We start from the raw sequence: 15,965 nt of genomic DNA, 5'->3' as shown, positions 1-15,965 counted from the left end.
CTCCTGGACCGGGATCGAGAGGGGCGCGGAGCCTAGTGGCGAATCTCGAGGAGCTTACGGGACCGCTACCGTCTAGCGTTCGAGGTCAGGGCCTTGCAGTCCGAACACGACACCGCGTCGTGGTCGAGGCCCAAACAGTAAAGGCACCGGCGGTGATGATCCATAACCGACATCAAGCGGTTACAGTCAGTACAGGCTTTGAAACCAGGCATCCTACCAGCACCGGAGTCGAGACAAGTTCAAAAAGGATCAAAAAACGTAGTCAAAAAAGACTAAAAGGGGTAGCTCTCCCGGATCTGCGCTTACTGGCGCGGAAAAAAGAAGAACTGACGTCAGCGTGCGAGGGCGGCGTCTAAGTACTCCGACAACGTCAATCCGGCGCACGACGCCGACGGCGGACGCGGAGCCGCAGACGACGCCTAGCGACGCGCAAGGGGTATTGCTGACGAAAAAATCTTCCGGATCCAGTCTGATGCCTGGGGATATTCTAAGGTGAGGAATCTAACTAACGTGTCTCTTTCAGATCCATAGAGCATTGAAACAACTCCAAACGAATAAAACTCTGGGACCAGATGGCATTTGGGTTTCTTTTTACTGTGCCTTTCTCCCCCAACTCCAGGACCACCTGCTTCACCTTTTTAATATGTTCTCTAACACAACAGGACTTACCCCCACGATGTCAGAAGCTGAAGTAGTGCTCATACCAAAACCGGGAAAAGACCCTTCTCTATGCACCTCCTACCGGCCTATCACACTACTTAACACTGATGCCAAAATATACACTAAGATACTAGTGAACTGCCTCGAGCCTTATCTCCAGGGACTGATCATCCGCCAACGCAAGGCGGCTCACAACGTTCGGCGAATTGCCCATCTTATTGAAAAGGTCCCAAAGCGAGACATTCCGGACTGTCTGCTATGCCTCGATACGGAGAAGGTCTTCGATCGCGTTGACTGGCAGTTTCTCCGTGCAGTACTGTATAAAATAGGCCTAGTGCCAACCATGATTTCTAAGCTAATGGCCCCTTACACTTCCCCTGTAGCGTGATTCTGAATTAATGGTCAACTTACGCCGCCAATCTCGATTCACAGTGTTACCGGGCAGGGCAACCCACTCTCCGCTCTCGTTTGCTTTAGCAGTGGAACCCCTAGCTATTGCTATCCGCCAATCACCAGGCATAATGGGCATACCCTTTGGGGGCCATGATCATAAAGTATCACCGTTTGCAGACAAGCTAATACTCTCACTTACTGCTCCAGACACGTTTAGTCCAGCCTTATCCTCGCTTCTCCACTCTTTTGAAATAGCTTCAGGCTTTAAGATCAACATGTTCAAATCCCACACACTGAACCTCACCATTTCTACTCTGGATTTACAGAGACTTCAACCCCTTACCCCAATACATTGGGCAGCCCACTCAATTCGCTATTTAGGCCTCAACTTGACCCTGTCCCTCTCCACCTGGACCCATGCCAACTGGCCAGTCGGTCGTAGAGAAGAAGAACTACAAGGTTGGAAAAAAATCAATGCGGTAAAAATGACACTTCTACCTAAAATACTTTACCTGTTCCAAAACAAAACGTGCCTACCCCGATCCCTTAGTTAGACATCCAAAGCCTGCAGCGTGCCCCAATTTCCTTTATTTGGGGTAAAAGCCGTCCGTACTTCTCGAATAAAGGGCTTATGCTGCGCCAATACCACAGAGGCCTCATGTGCCCTAATCGCATGGAATACTAATGTGCTGCCCATCTTCGATACATATCTGAATAGGTGGTTCGGGAGAGTGAAAAGTATTGGTTCCACAGGAAACGGGCAGTCGCTTGCAGACCCTGTGGGACCTGGCATGGCCCTCCAGAACGGCCAGAACATGCAGTACATACGTTGCAACCCCCACGAAAACAGTTCGAGATATGGGACCGGATTGCGGTCTCTAGAAGACTGAGGACTTTCCCCTCACCTAACACACCCATCACCCGGAATTACTTGTTCCCTCCGGCTTTACAACCACATGCATTTCCTGAGTGGAATCAGGCGGAGTGCCGAGTTATCTAGGACTTCTTTGAAGGCGATAAATGTAAATCTTTTGACCAAAGCAAACAATCCTTCCATGTCACTGAGGCCAGCAGACTTCAATGTTATCAACTTCGCTACTGGTTGCTCACCCCCATATACACTCAGGAAGCCACCAGACCGCTTACACCCTTTGAGTCCCTGGTTCGAACATTTGAGGGCACACCCAGTATAATTTCTCACACTTATCAAATGCTACAACACTCTCAAACCCACCATCTCCATACACACCAAAAACAATGGACATAGAAGAGGAGCCCTCTCAGCAGAACTGGAAACAACTATGGCGCGATATCCCTAGAATTTATAGGAGCACTACTCAGTGCATATCAGCATATAAGCTAACGAATCGGTGGTAATACACCCCCAAACTTCTACAGAGAATCCTTCCTGCGCTCTCTCACCTCTGCTGGAGATACCAATCAGCAGCAGGAGACTTTATATCTGGTGGACGTGCCAGCTTGTGGCCGTGTTCTCCAAAGAGATTCCAAGCCACATTAAGCACACTGTCGGGTTCCCTATCCCAAACTCCCCCTTGGTGTCCATACTGGGCATGAGACCTGCGCAACTCAAAGCCATGACGCACTCCGACTGGCACCTTATGCAGATGTTTCGGGCTGTGAATCTAACTATTGCCCTTCATTGGAAGACAATATTTCCTCCCCCAATATCTGCCGGGTTCTTATGCCTATGGCATGTCATGGCAACGGAACTTCTGACAGCCCCCCTCACCCGTACGGATACCAGATTCAAACACACTTGGCAACCACTTATAACTCATCTCTCCCAAACTGCACATGCCCGCTACGTCCCCCCTAGGCCTGCCAGCTCTTCAACTTTGAGGACTCTTTACTCCCATATACTCGAGAAAACGCCCAAAGACACCCCTTGAAGTTAAAGGCGGGCGGTGGCCCCACTTCTTAGCAAACAACATACATAGGTGTGAAGGACTGCCCCTGATGTCCCTTTCACCAAAACTGACTCTCCTTCTCTCCAAACCTATACATTCCCGATTTCCCCTGGTTCTCCTTTATTTTTTTTAAATGTTACCATGTTTCATTCTCGCAAACGGTACAACAAACAGAAGCAGCTGGTGCTACTTTGGCCTCACTTCTTAGGCTCTTTATTTACTTTTTAGTTACAATACAGATCTTGAATGCCTTGTTTCACTTGCACTCTGACATTGTAAAAGATATGTCCCTAACTTTCATAGTACTGAACATTTCCTTCAGCTACCCATTGCTTGACTGTATTCAATATTTGCAATTTTATATGCTCTCATGCACACTATGGCAAACTGGTCTATACCTAAAAGGAAAAGTTATTTTCAACACCCTTAAAATGTACCTCTCCCTTTGCAACTTGCTGTTATCCGCGATTTGACGCTTGACAGCTAAATGCTACATGTAAGGCATATACTGGTTGATGCCCTGCTTAATTATGCTGCTCTCAAATTAGCTTATATTACATGAGATGATGTATGTACAAATCTGTTTATACAATCAATTACATCTATTGTATCTCTCTAAAAGTTGAAACCTTGTACAGAGAGTTGGGAAAGGCAAGTAGCAAAGTAAATCATCTCCGTGTTTAACATATTTTTCTTTGTAGGGGACAGTGCCAGCCTTTAATAGAAAGAGGCCCGGGTCAGTCACGTCCTACCCAGAAAAATAATCAAACTTCTGTGCAAATGACTTTGAACTACCCCGTGGTGGTGTAGGGCAAGGTTCCCATTGTGCAAAGTTAAAAATGTCACGAGGAACACGAACTTTGTGTAGAAGATGATGTCTGTAATTTTGAAAACAAAACATTAGCTGTACCATCATATTACTCATCAGAAGAAACCACAGTTGAATGCTCTAGATCTTGTAGCATACCATGCACTGTATCAATGTCCCAATCATCAGAGACAGTATAGGGGCGATTATATAATTTTTTACAACAAATGGGGAATTTGTAAAAGTTCAATGGAACCATACACATCAAATTATATATCTTATCCCATACAATTCTAACTGGAACAGCTGAAAAGTTCACCAGGGAAAGGTCTCTTTGCTAACAGTGTGATGATGCGCGTGGTTTCAGAATAAAGTTTACCATTTGTATTGCTGTAATAATGTTAAAACTCAACTTAGATGCATCTATAGTCTTGCCTGAACCACATGGTAAAACGTGTACAGCCATGTTGTATACATTTTGTGTCTTGCTGACAGAAGGCTTGGTCTGGTTTACTGTTCGTCTATATTCTATTAACAAAACTTCATAAAAGTTTGGTGAAGAAAGTATTGCCATACTGTTTTGTCAGACAGCTTTTTAATATTGGGGTGGAGGGGTTTGGGAAACAAAACTGGAGAAGCAGTAACTTGATATGAAGTCTGTAATGACCTTTGGAAGAAGAGTTAGGAACCATTCTTAACAACTTCAGTCATTAAAAATAGGTGTTATAAAGAAGCTTTATGCTGGGTCAAAGTGAGGGCTCTTTAGATTATGTAGACATAATGGTGGAGAAGTGTGGCTCAATGGTTAGCGCGGCAGACCTCGATGCAGAGCACTGGTCCGGGACCAGGGTTCGATTCCCGCCGCGGCAGGGTCTCGGACTATAAATTCCTCGGACCGGATATTCTCGCCTCAGTGCCTATTCTAATCATGGGTCCCACGCTGCAACTCTGGGCAATAGCTTGCTTAATCTCCACAATGGCCCCAACAGCGCTGGGATGCCTGGCCTCACCATGGGGGTGCCCAGGAGTGGACACTTCACACGGAAAGCCAGGAAGGGTTCCTTCAGCGGTATGAGTACAGCGCTGAGATACCGTAGTGGTCATCGGCGCTATATAAATACCTATACATTTACATTTTACATGTATTAAGTTTCCAGGGAGTCTCAGGCTTCCACATTGGGAAGGACAGCAAGCTATTGCCTGACAAAACAAATAGATGGCTAAAAAAAAAATGCATACATTGTGATTACAGAATATGTTCACTCTACAGAAATTAACAGTTTCCAACTTAGTTGCTCATTGAAAACCAAAAAAAGGCATCCATGGCTGCAATCAACATTAACACATTGTCTAATGACATCATTTTCACACTAATACACCACACAAACAGACCTTGTGAGCAGGGATGAGATTAATGAGAATTGAGTCCAGTAACTCCTGTGTTACACCATCACCCTCCATAGTGATTGAACTCATCAGATCCAGCATATGCATCTGTACCTTTTGGTTGTGACTGTTGCTATGTACAAAGAAAAATGGAAAATAAAACATTCAAATTGATATTATGATCCTTTTGTGGCTTCAGAAGCAATGTATTTTATTATCACATGCTGTTGATCTCACAAATGTACAGGCAAATGTACGCAGTCACTCCGTGCCGAGTGGGTATACAGTTACATTCCATGTTCCAGGAAACCACACTGCACAGAACTTCACAACTTAAACACTCGATCAAATCTCAGAACAACATGTTGAGGCCAGTGAAATAAGGAATCCATCTCTGAATCTTCACAAGTGCTAAAGGATGAAAACCAATTACTGCCCATAACAAAATATGCTAGTTTAGTTCTTGGTATAGGCATTCCCAAATAGCCCAACTTAAAATCAGTATTAAATGGGACATGGATATGGTGCTATCCTGAATACTTGCATTCTGAAAGAGCCCTTCTTCATGTAAAGCCTGATAAGTTGCGGCAGGTACACCCATCTGGGAATTGCAGAGGTGATTGCCTTTAAAGGTCTGAGGGAGAAACTTTAAGGAACTGTAACTTCTTTGAATAACGCCCTGGGCTCCTACGAAGCTCCTGCAAGATGGCGCTTGTGCAATGAGATTAACAGAGAGGGGTATCCTCCATATGCCACAAACTACCTGTTAGTCTTGGTACAACAGATTATTACAGGCAGTAGGCAGCACTGATTTGTCTTGAGCTCTCAGGTAGATCTGTGCAGACAACTGGTACCAGGTAGTCTTATCCTAAGCTTCAGATATTTTTCTCTTGCTGCCGAACAGCCCCTATAATTTAATTAGTTTGCTGCTTTATGCAAGCATTTATGTCCATCAATGAGAAGATCCTACAACACAGAAGAAAAGGTTATTTACTTGTAGTCCTAGTTCTGCACATTAGGAATCTTAATAAACTGCCTACCCGCCTATCTGACTGGTAGGTAGGGTTCAACTTAAAAAAAAAAAAAGCCATAACTTTTTTTATTTTTTTTAAATAAAAGAGCTGTCCCGAAGAGGCAACAGCTAGTACAGTGCATCATGGTCAGTTAAGCTTCTGCAAGTTTAAAGGGGCTGGTTGCATTTTCAACAGCTTTTAACAGACACCTGTTAGGCTTCATTTTGTCCTTAAAGTTAGACATTTTCTAATGAAGATTTATGGGGTTTGTGGAAGGGTGCGGGGAATTTGAATGCCTATTGTTATAAGTTTAGATTCAGATTAAAATTAAAACGGGGCATTCATAGCAGTACAGCCAGGTTTGTGGACATAACTTGTGGCATGTACAACCTTGGTATACGACTATCATCTGTCTCACTGTGCCAGATGTTTCCAGTATGTATTTTCTTAAATGCCAATAAAATATGTTTTGGAAAAAAAAATGTTTTACATTTTCAACCTTTTTTATTTAAACTAAGATGCTGCAATGCAGTCTTGAAAGTGATGTTTTTCAAACGTAAAGACTACATACAAAAAAATGTCACCTCAGATAGGCCCCTGAAGGGTGCTTGCTGCTCCCCTGGTGGACATGTGGACACTAGCACCATTTGTTCACATTCATAGACAATAACTACATATGGAAAAGTGTTTGGGTCTACGCAGGCAGCACAGAATTATTCAAGCATTTAGGACCATCAATACAAATTCCGTGATGCTGAACCATTAATTCAATGGCTGTGTCGACTTATTAGATCCACCTTGAAACACTGAAGTTACTCTTATGAATATTGTTTGGTAAGATCTAGCAGAAGAGAAAACAGAAACTCAGTCTTGCTAGATGCTGAAGCATTAGTGGAAACAGGTGGCTTCCTGCTTAAAGCAACAAGTGATCCCGTCATGGGTAGCTCCCATTCCATGACTGTAAACGTTCGACCCATGGAGCTGTGAGGGCTCTCCTGAAGAATCAGAGCTTAGCAGAAATAAGAAAGACGATTCAGCCTATTCATTACAATAGCCTTGTGCCTTCAGACTGTCAAAAGGGGCCTCACAGTCTCCAGTGAGGAATGATGCAATAATTTACCACTGACAAAATCTGGGCGGGCGGCTGCCACTAAAATTTCAGAGTGCAGGGAGACCAGGCTGCACAGCAAAAACCAGCAGAACAGCACTCATTAAGGAAAACCTGAATGGCCAGCCTGGCCGCTTCCAAATCTAAATTAATAAGTGAAATAAAATCAGACATACCTGAAAGCCTCCAGTACCAGAAATCAAAACAGGGAGCTAAAATGAACTCACTGAGCACTGTTATAGTACAAGAGTTCTTGAGGTGGAAGAGAAAATGAAGCTACTTGAGGAGACGAGCATCTCAAAAGAAGCTATTTTAAATGAACTTCAACACCAGGCTCATACATCTATCTTGAAATGTTAAGATTTGTAAATTAACTTTAGAAGGGATAACCGCAATGTGAAAGGCCTACAAGAAGGATGTGATGACTTCGACGTCGGGACATTTACGATGGGTCTTTTGTGCTCACTGCTGCGCCATGGCTAGCCAGTGACCCATGTTGAGATGGCTCACCTTTTTTGGCCGATGGTGGGCGGCCTGCAGGAGATGACAGGCAAGGTGGCAAAGTTTCACAGCTTCAAAGCGAAAGAGAAAATTGTTAGGGCAGCAACAGTGAAAAACAAACTTTCAAAGTTTTGAATGTGTCACATTTCAAGATTTAGCAACAGCAGCTCAGTTGCCCAAGCAGCAATTTCGACTTAGCACTGAAAATGTTAGGCCAGACAAAATAAAACAGATGGACTTTCCCATTTTGCCTCAATTTTGAATAGAAAAACAAAACAAAACTCCACAGCAGAGGATGTAGTAGCGGTCCTTATGGGGATCCAAATTGGATCTACCCAAGAGTGACACCAACCAGTAGGAGGCACCTTTGGCAGAGAATCTGCAGAGAATCAGATCGCTGGGACAGGACATGATCGCGAAAGAGACAACTGAAAACAGTCAGCAGAATGAGACACAAAAGCACGAATTCTGAAGCCCTCACAACAACATTTTGCCTCTTGATTGGAACTCAAGCAGAAGGGATCCAGCCCTTCTGGAGTCCTGTCCCAGCTACGGCTTCCAACCTTACTCAGCTTGAGAACCAAAAGAACGACTACGTTTAAAAGGTAAAAAAAAAAAACTTAGACCAAGCATTGGTAAATTGGAAAAATTCTGCTTTGCCCTGCTTGTAGCCAACAGCTTCAGTGAGAGTTTGAGAACTGTGAGACTGCCTCGTAGGCTTCAGATTTGGACCCTGGACGGCTCAAACTTCTGAAAAAAGACAAAAAAAGTCAACACTCTCACTGGGACAACCAGTCTTGTAATCATCGCCTTCAGCTCCATCATGGGTTACCTGAAATTGAGACTAGGTCATCATTAACTGTGAGCTTCTAATTCGGACAGAAGCTTTACTTTTTAACTGTGGCTTTTGCTTGTCCGATTCCCCTTTTCAGATTTTTATTATTTTTGTGGCTTTTTGCTCATTAAATATTTCTCCATATTTGTACATGGTTTGTAGTTTCACTATATTTTATTCACTTAAACATTGTTGGTAATTGTACTGCTTGACCTCCACAGACATTTCTTACGAGAATCACTTGCAACTTGCTGATTGTGCTATAGCTACATGGGGCAGAGAAAGTTCTCACTAAGTCTTCTGTGAAGACTTAACCAGGGTTTGTTTATTAAGGTGGCCATAGTCCACCCTTCACAAAGCAATAACCCTCTCTGACAGATATCATTAAGAATGATCAAATCACCCAAAACCTGTAAACTGGATTTCAGAATTGGCGAGAAAGAACGTTTCCTTAACCCGCTATTAAAACACTAGGCAAGTAAACTAGTAGCAACCAAGGGTCCTACACCATTCGGATATACATATTTCTGCAGCAGGCACAAACGGCACCACATCAAATATGTATGATAAATGAACTAAGGTAGTCCATATGCACTGATGTCCTTATATTGAACAATGGTTGAAAGAGCTTGGAATAAAGATTACAGAAGCTTCATGGATCAATAAATCAACTAATTTATAAAGAGAGTAGAATACACACTGTAAAGTTTTTTATTTGTATATGTATTTCACTAATCTGCATCACTTTCACCTGAAAAGTGGTGGAAGGGGGGGCTGTAGTCTCTTGGGTGCCTTAAAACATATTTGGTACGATTGCCAGACTTGCAAAACCTTCTAGACCGAAATTCTAGCAGCAATGAAAACTTTTGGGGAACACCCCCACCCCCACCCGTGACAAGTAAGGTGGGATTCATGGAGCTACGTATATGCCCCCACCCCTTTAAATAAAGAATGAAGACAGACAGGGCTGTTGTGTAGAACAGTCTAAGAGCTGCCAAACTAGCCAAGGCTTTTGAGCACTTAACGTGGACTGAAACAACATCTGGGATGTACCAGGAATCCGAGGAACAACTTCACTGAACTTGAAAAACAGGGGGCTAAATAACAATACCTCTCAATACATGTGTCACCTACTGCTCCCCACCCATAGTAAAACATAATGAATTGATGTAAAAGCCATTAACAGATACATCTGAAATATTCCCAAAAATAAACTTTGTGGTGAAACGGAGTATAAACTTGTGTAGTTGGACATCCCTTGTCACAGCTCAGTAATTGCTCAATGGTAATGTTATGTAGGACTCTTGAAATACAATGCTAGAGACAAAGAACATGTTTTAGGGTATAATTCTTTTGAAATGTATGCTTCAAAGAAAGATCAACCGCAGATTAGCAGTAAGGAAATCCCATTAGAGGCACAAGGCATCCATGCCGTAGAGAAAACCTACACCTCCAAATGAATCAGAAAATAGGCCATTTTATAAGCTTGTCCCAGTGCCACCTGGAAGCACTGCATAGTTCTTCATAGCGGTGTGCTGCTTCGACCGCTCTCAATCAAACATTTGTAAAGTGTAGCAAATAACCTGTGAGGGTCTCGAGGCGCTGGAGAGGTTGGCTGCTGCGGATGGTTTAATCATGCAGACATCCAGGTCTTTAGTTTTCCTGAATAGCTGGAGCGACAGTGCAGTCCTGAAGTGCAGGGAGAGGTTGTTCCATGCTTTGGCTGCCAGGCACGAAAAGGAGCATCCTCCGCTCTTGGTTCGGCGGATCCGTGGGGTGTCTGTGAGGGAGAGGGAAGCGGATTGAAGGTGTCTGGTCAGTATGTGGAAGGTCAGACGTTTGTTGATGTATGCTGGCCCTTCGTTGTGCAAGGCCTTGTAAGCATGGGTCAACATCTTGACCTGGCATTTCTTCTGAATCAGGAGCCAGTGTTGTATGAGATGTGGTGTGATGTTGGTCCTTCTGGGGAGGCAGAGTATGAGTCTTGCTGCTGAGTTTTGTACTGTCTGGAGTCTCTTCAGGAGGCGTGCAGGGATGCCTACATAGAGTGTTTCCGTAGTCCTGTTTGCTGGTGATGAGGGTCTGCGTAACAGTCCTTCTGGTGTTAACTGGGAACCACTTGAAGATGTTGTGGAGCATGCGAAGTGTGTGGAAGCAGGCAAATGAGAGCGAGCTAGCTTGTTTCTTCATGGATAGCTTGCTATCGAGGATGATGCAGAGGTTGCGGGGGGGTGTTTGTTGGGTTGGGCCGAGTTCCATGGGCCATCAGGCATTGTTCCATGGAGAGGCGTTGTTGATGAAGACTTCCGTATTGTCTGTGCTGAGTTGCCCTTCATCCAGTCTGCAATGTTCATCATGTATCTGTGGAAGTTGGCTTTGGTGGTGGTGGAGGAGGAGGAGGAGGAGGAGGGGTCTTCAGACACAGAGAGGATGCGCTGGGTGTCGATGGCGTAGGAGAGGTTGTTGAGTCTGTGCAATCAGACTGTCAGCCAGAGTGGTCATGTAGGTGGGGAGGGTGGGGCTAAGGGTTGATTCTTTGATTCTTGGGGGACTCTGCAGAGGATGAGCTTGGGCTCAGAGGTGAACAGTGGGAGAGGGATACTTTGGGTTCTACCGGTGAGATATGAGGTGATCCATTTGTGGGCGTCTACCTCGATTCTGATGTGGTTGAGTCTGTTGATCAGGATGTGATCGGAGACTGTCAAATGCTGTGGACAGGTCCAGGATAATGAGGGATGCCATTTCTCCATGGTCCACGAGGGCTCTTATGTCGTTGTTGGCTGCGATCAGAGCTGTCTTAGTGCAGTGGTTAGCTCAAAATCCAGATTGGGAGTGGTCCAAGAAGTTGTGGTCTAGGTGTTGAGTGAGTTGCTGGTTGAGCACTTTGAGGACTTTTGCTGGACAACGGAGCAGAGAGATGGGCCTATAGTTCTTTGGTACTGAGGATTTTTTTACAGGAGGGGCCTCACTTCAGCGCGTTTCCAGTACTCCGAGAAGGATGCTGTGGTGATAGAGGTGTTTAGGACCTTCCTGAGTTCGTCACCGATTGCCTTGCTTCAGAGGTGGTGGGGCAGAAGTCCATGGGTGCTCCCGAGTGCACGGAGTTCAGGATGGAGTCAGTGTCTTAGCAGGTGGCTCCAGGATTAAGTTTGCGGGCGTGAGCTGGTTGATGATGGTGACGGAAGACTGGCTTTCGAAGTTTTCCTAAATGGCCGAGATCAAGTTGAGAACAAGCTATCTATACTACAGAAACTAGGAAAAGGATGATAATTTAGCACAGGCTCCATTCTTTTTTTTAAATCTTGCTTCACTACATATGATTAGCAGGGGTAGCAGGTCAGATAGAGTCTGATTTGGACAGCATATCAAATATGTTAACTGAGGGATGACGGGGTTGGGTTTCACTAATTACTAAGATATGGATGAGATTCCAAACCTAGTGTGACACTACATTAGTGCTGAGATGATCAGGTGAGTTAACCATTTAACAATCACTCTTAACAAATATTCCCAGTAGGCATGGTTACCTGTACTTTGTCTATAACTTGAGGTATTGGTTACATTTGGATTAGTATTTTGCTTTACAAGCAGAATTGTTTTTTATGGCCAAAAAACATCACAATATTTAGTAGATAAATGAGAGATCAGTGCAACATGTTTTTATGCCACGATTTGTTTTCTTTTATAATCATTTTTATTGCATTTGCATATACAGATACAGCGGGCAGTTTGAACACATTACACTTCATAAAGGAGGATAAGGGTGTGATTTGGATGGAGTAATAATAGCATCAGCAGTAGCCCACACATGGCTCAATCTCCCTAAATAAAGCAGCCAAGATAAGCCCACCTTTTCCCCCACACTCATGTTTTTGCGGACATACGTGGGCTTCGTACATGTTTTTTTTTTGCTGCGCGCACTAGTTCATCCCCGTGCACCAGATAGCGGAGGCGTCGCAGGTCGCTTTCATAAGCGCACTATATCCCACTTGTCCACCAGGCAAGCTAGGCCTATGAGCTCAGTGCAGGGTCCATCCAATTCCTCCACCCTGTGGTCTTAATTCAATTGGGCGGCATAGGGTCTCAGTAATTTCCTTCTCCACTTCTCTCCAGAATGGCACCTCCATGCAACATGTAAGAGGTCAGCAGCAGGTTTTAATACAAGATTTAGTGAACGTTTGCTAATATCTGTATTTAAAACCTTCACTTTTCTCATTGTGCTGTTGTGTTAAAGAACGGTTTCAAAAGGCATTTGCTCTTTAGATATATATTCACTTACTTGATTGCGGAGAACAGGGTCCGAAAAAGCTGTATAAATATTTCATTGCAGTCCTCTAGCTCAAAGCATATGTTGTAAGACTTGACCCAAGCTAAATTCTATGGGAAAAACACACAAAAAAACTTTTGTATGAGTCAATCATTTCTTTACACTTGGAAGGAGCTATAATTGAAAACTTGCACAATGTGATTCTCTGTTATATTCATTTTCGTTATGTGGTACTAATAGTTCTACTTACAAAGCAGAGGAGGACAGAATTAATTACATTTAAAAACAGATTCAGCAAAAGAATGTGACAATTGGCCGGTGCATTGTCATGTTCATTTATAATCAAACTACAAAAACACCGTGCACTGGAACCCAGCAGACAATAAGGCAAATAAAGTCATGCAGAGCAAGTCTTTGTTCTTCAATATAAAATAAAAATGTTGAACCTCAACCTAGAATTCTTTACATTGGCTTTTCTCCAGAATACATGTGCAGTTGACCCTTCTTCCTGTGCCATCACCAGCAAATAGATTTTATATTATAAAAATGTGCATTTCCCAGTTAACATGCAATGTAATTATTATTAAAGCTTAAAAATGAGCCTCAGCCTGGTGTGAATCTGAAAGTGTTGAGGTCTAACCTACATAACTGTCCTTTATGATGATCTTTAAATGATAAAATTAGACTGTGAATCTAAGTTTGGAGCTGAGCCAAAAGCATCGAGAGTATGGTTCAGTCTTGATCTTTCGGCCAGGCATCTAGTGTCAGATTAGTATACAATAGCACTGAATTTGAGAAAGACAAAATGCCTATACATCAGCTCATTTTACATGTTTCCTATTGTTAGTTTCTTTTCCTCTACTGGGAGAGCTATGATCTAGATCTGGGAAAGGTACAAGAAAATCCATACATGCTAGTATTGCTTATTTGAAGAGTTACTCAAGTTATTAGTGAATGCTACACAATAGGAGGACTACTTAGTTACATAAACCCAAGCAGTTTTACTGTGCTGTAATATCTCTTAAAAGCCAGGTTCATAACCAGCTTCTCATAATTTGCAGCTACACTACTCTATAGAAGACTGGTATGGAAAGCACGCCAGACTCATGGGCATAGTTGATTGACAGAAATCTTTGTGAGGCCAGTCGCCTGCATGAATAAGGTTATGCTGGCAATCTCTTAAGGTAAATGTACTTGATTTGATGGTTTTAGTCTTAAATGGATAAAAGAAATTGGGCAGTATAGTTAAAGTGAACTGCAGGTAAGGTGTTCATCCGGGATATAAATACACAGTTTTATTACAGCAATTTCATTTGTATATGTTAATTGACATAGAAGAGACATTTGGCCCCAGTAAGACCTTAAGACTATGTAGATTGTGTGGGAAAGTGCAACCATTTGTGAAAAAGTGTGACTGTATATGGTACCGAGAAAGGGACCGATCTGCCAGAGAGAGAGACAGCAACTGTATTCAGCAAGCGTATTTGTGTAAGTGAGTGTGTCCTTTCAGAAGCAGTGTATTCCCAGAAGTGCAATTATGCTCATTTTCGCTGTCGGAGCACAATAGCTTTCCATCACCAAGTCAAAATTTCGACACAATTTCACCGAGCAAACACTCAAAGCAGAAAATCATAGTCTTTGACTGGGTGAAGAGGTTTTCTGTATCTAGTAAGAGGAGACTGGACTATTCCAGGCACATTTTCATGGTTTAACATGTGATCAGATTCTTTCTGGTGCAGCATCCAGTTTGTCTGCCGCATATAAATAGTGGTGGACTCAAGTTGCTCAGATGTAGCATGGTAGGATCAAGCCTTACCACCCCAATCTTGGGGAAAGTCTTATTCTTGTATTAAGGAGGGCTGCTGGTCTTTAAGGCACATGTCCTAATAGATTTCTCCAATTTTGCTACAAAAGAGACTACTAGATCTGCCATTGACTGTGTAAATTTAAAAGATCTACTAACAGCAATTACTGTGGCAATTAGATTTCACATAAGAGTGCCATGTGCACTTGGCATCTCAGATGCATTAGAATCCAAACATCCATTAACATGCCTCCTTATTGGCCTACCCGATAATCATTCTTTCATCCAACATACAGATGAGCTATCAATCCATGAACCAATAACTGTGCTTGTTCTGCAATATCTGCATCCCCTCTCATTCAAAGTACATTATATAAATGGAAACCTTTGCAATTTTATCTGGAAGATCATTGTGGGTTTAACACTCGCATTTTATATCCTGTACTGTAGAAGCAGCTCAATTTTGCATTCCATGTAGTCTGTAAGCCTTTCACCCTTGCTACCTATTTAGTAATACTTTTTGAATGGACACCGCAGTGTGTGTTCTGCCTTTTATAAAAGTAGTGGTTGTATCTGACGTTTTACAGTGAATATTGCCTTGCGGATCGTTTGGTACAGATAAGTTTTAAGTTTGTTTCGCATCTGGAATTTACAAAACAGTTTACGTTTTTGAAATTTGTCAAGTATGTGCAAGTTTCTCATAAAAGGTTCAAATTTTGCTATGAAGCAGCATCTAATATTTCACATAGCTGGGATGCAAGGTGCACATCGAATTTTTTTTTTTTTACATGTTCATTTACAGTAACAAATTAAACTGAACTTTACCTCTAATAAATAAAAATATCTATTGAACTGTGGACTCTTGGTGTCTTCTAAACCTTTAAGTTGTCTTGTTATAAACAAAAATATATCCTGTTGGGAAAAAAAACAGGGACATTAGTAATTTTTAAAATGTGCATGTACAGAAAATTACACAATTTCAAGCAACACGAGCCACGGTAACACACCCATTAACTTAATCTGGTTAGAGGTACCTTGAGTTTGTCATGGGATGTGTAGGGAGCTTCTGGGGCATAGATCCTAAAGATGTCGGCCAAGCAACATGCCACCAGAAGACGGACATCTTTGTTGCCATTCCTGAGGAAGAACTCTGATGAAAGATGTAAGGCAAGAGGAAGGTACTGTTGCTTCTCATCTTCAGAGTCCTGATCCATGTCCATAAACGTCTTAACCACCATCTGTGTAATCAAAGTGTATGCCTT

At 42.9% G+C, this 15,965-nt stretch overlaps 1 protein-coding gene across 1 annotated transcript in view; it reads right to left on the bottom strand.

Moving 5' to 3' along the window:
• The window catches only part of PDS5A (PDS5 cohesin associated factor A), a 1,513,477-nt gene that overhangs the window by 1,386,264 nt on the left and 111,248 nt on the right, over positions 1 to 15,965 (bottom strand). The window contains exons 3-6 of the mRNA XM_085642237.1: positions 15,738 to 15,941; positions 15,529 to 15,615; positions 12,912 to 13,009; positions 5,182 to 5,308 (exon numbers count right to left, since the gene is read on the bottom strand). Of these exons, the coding sequence (XP_085498363.1) occupies positions 5,182 to 5,308; positions 12,912 to 13,009; positions 15,529 to 15,615; positions 15,738 to 15,941 (516 nt within the window). The remainder of the gene's footprint in view (positions 1 to 5,181; positions 5,309 to 12,911; positions 13,010 to 15,528; positions 15,616 to 15,737; positions 15,942 to 15,965) is intronic.

The sequence above is a fragment of the Triturus cristatus genome, chromosome 2_2 (assembly GCF_964204655.1).
Source record: "Triturus cristatus chromosome 2_2, aTriCri1.1, whole genome shotgun sequence".
In the NCBI taxonomy this organism is placed as follows: Eukaryota; Metazoa; Chordata; class Amphibia; order Caudata; family Salamandridae; genus Triturus; species Triturus cristatus.
This window is presented reverse-complemented; position numbering and strand designations above follow the sequence as displayed.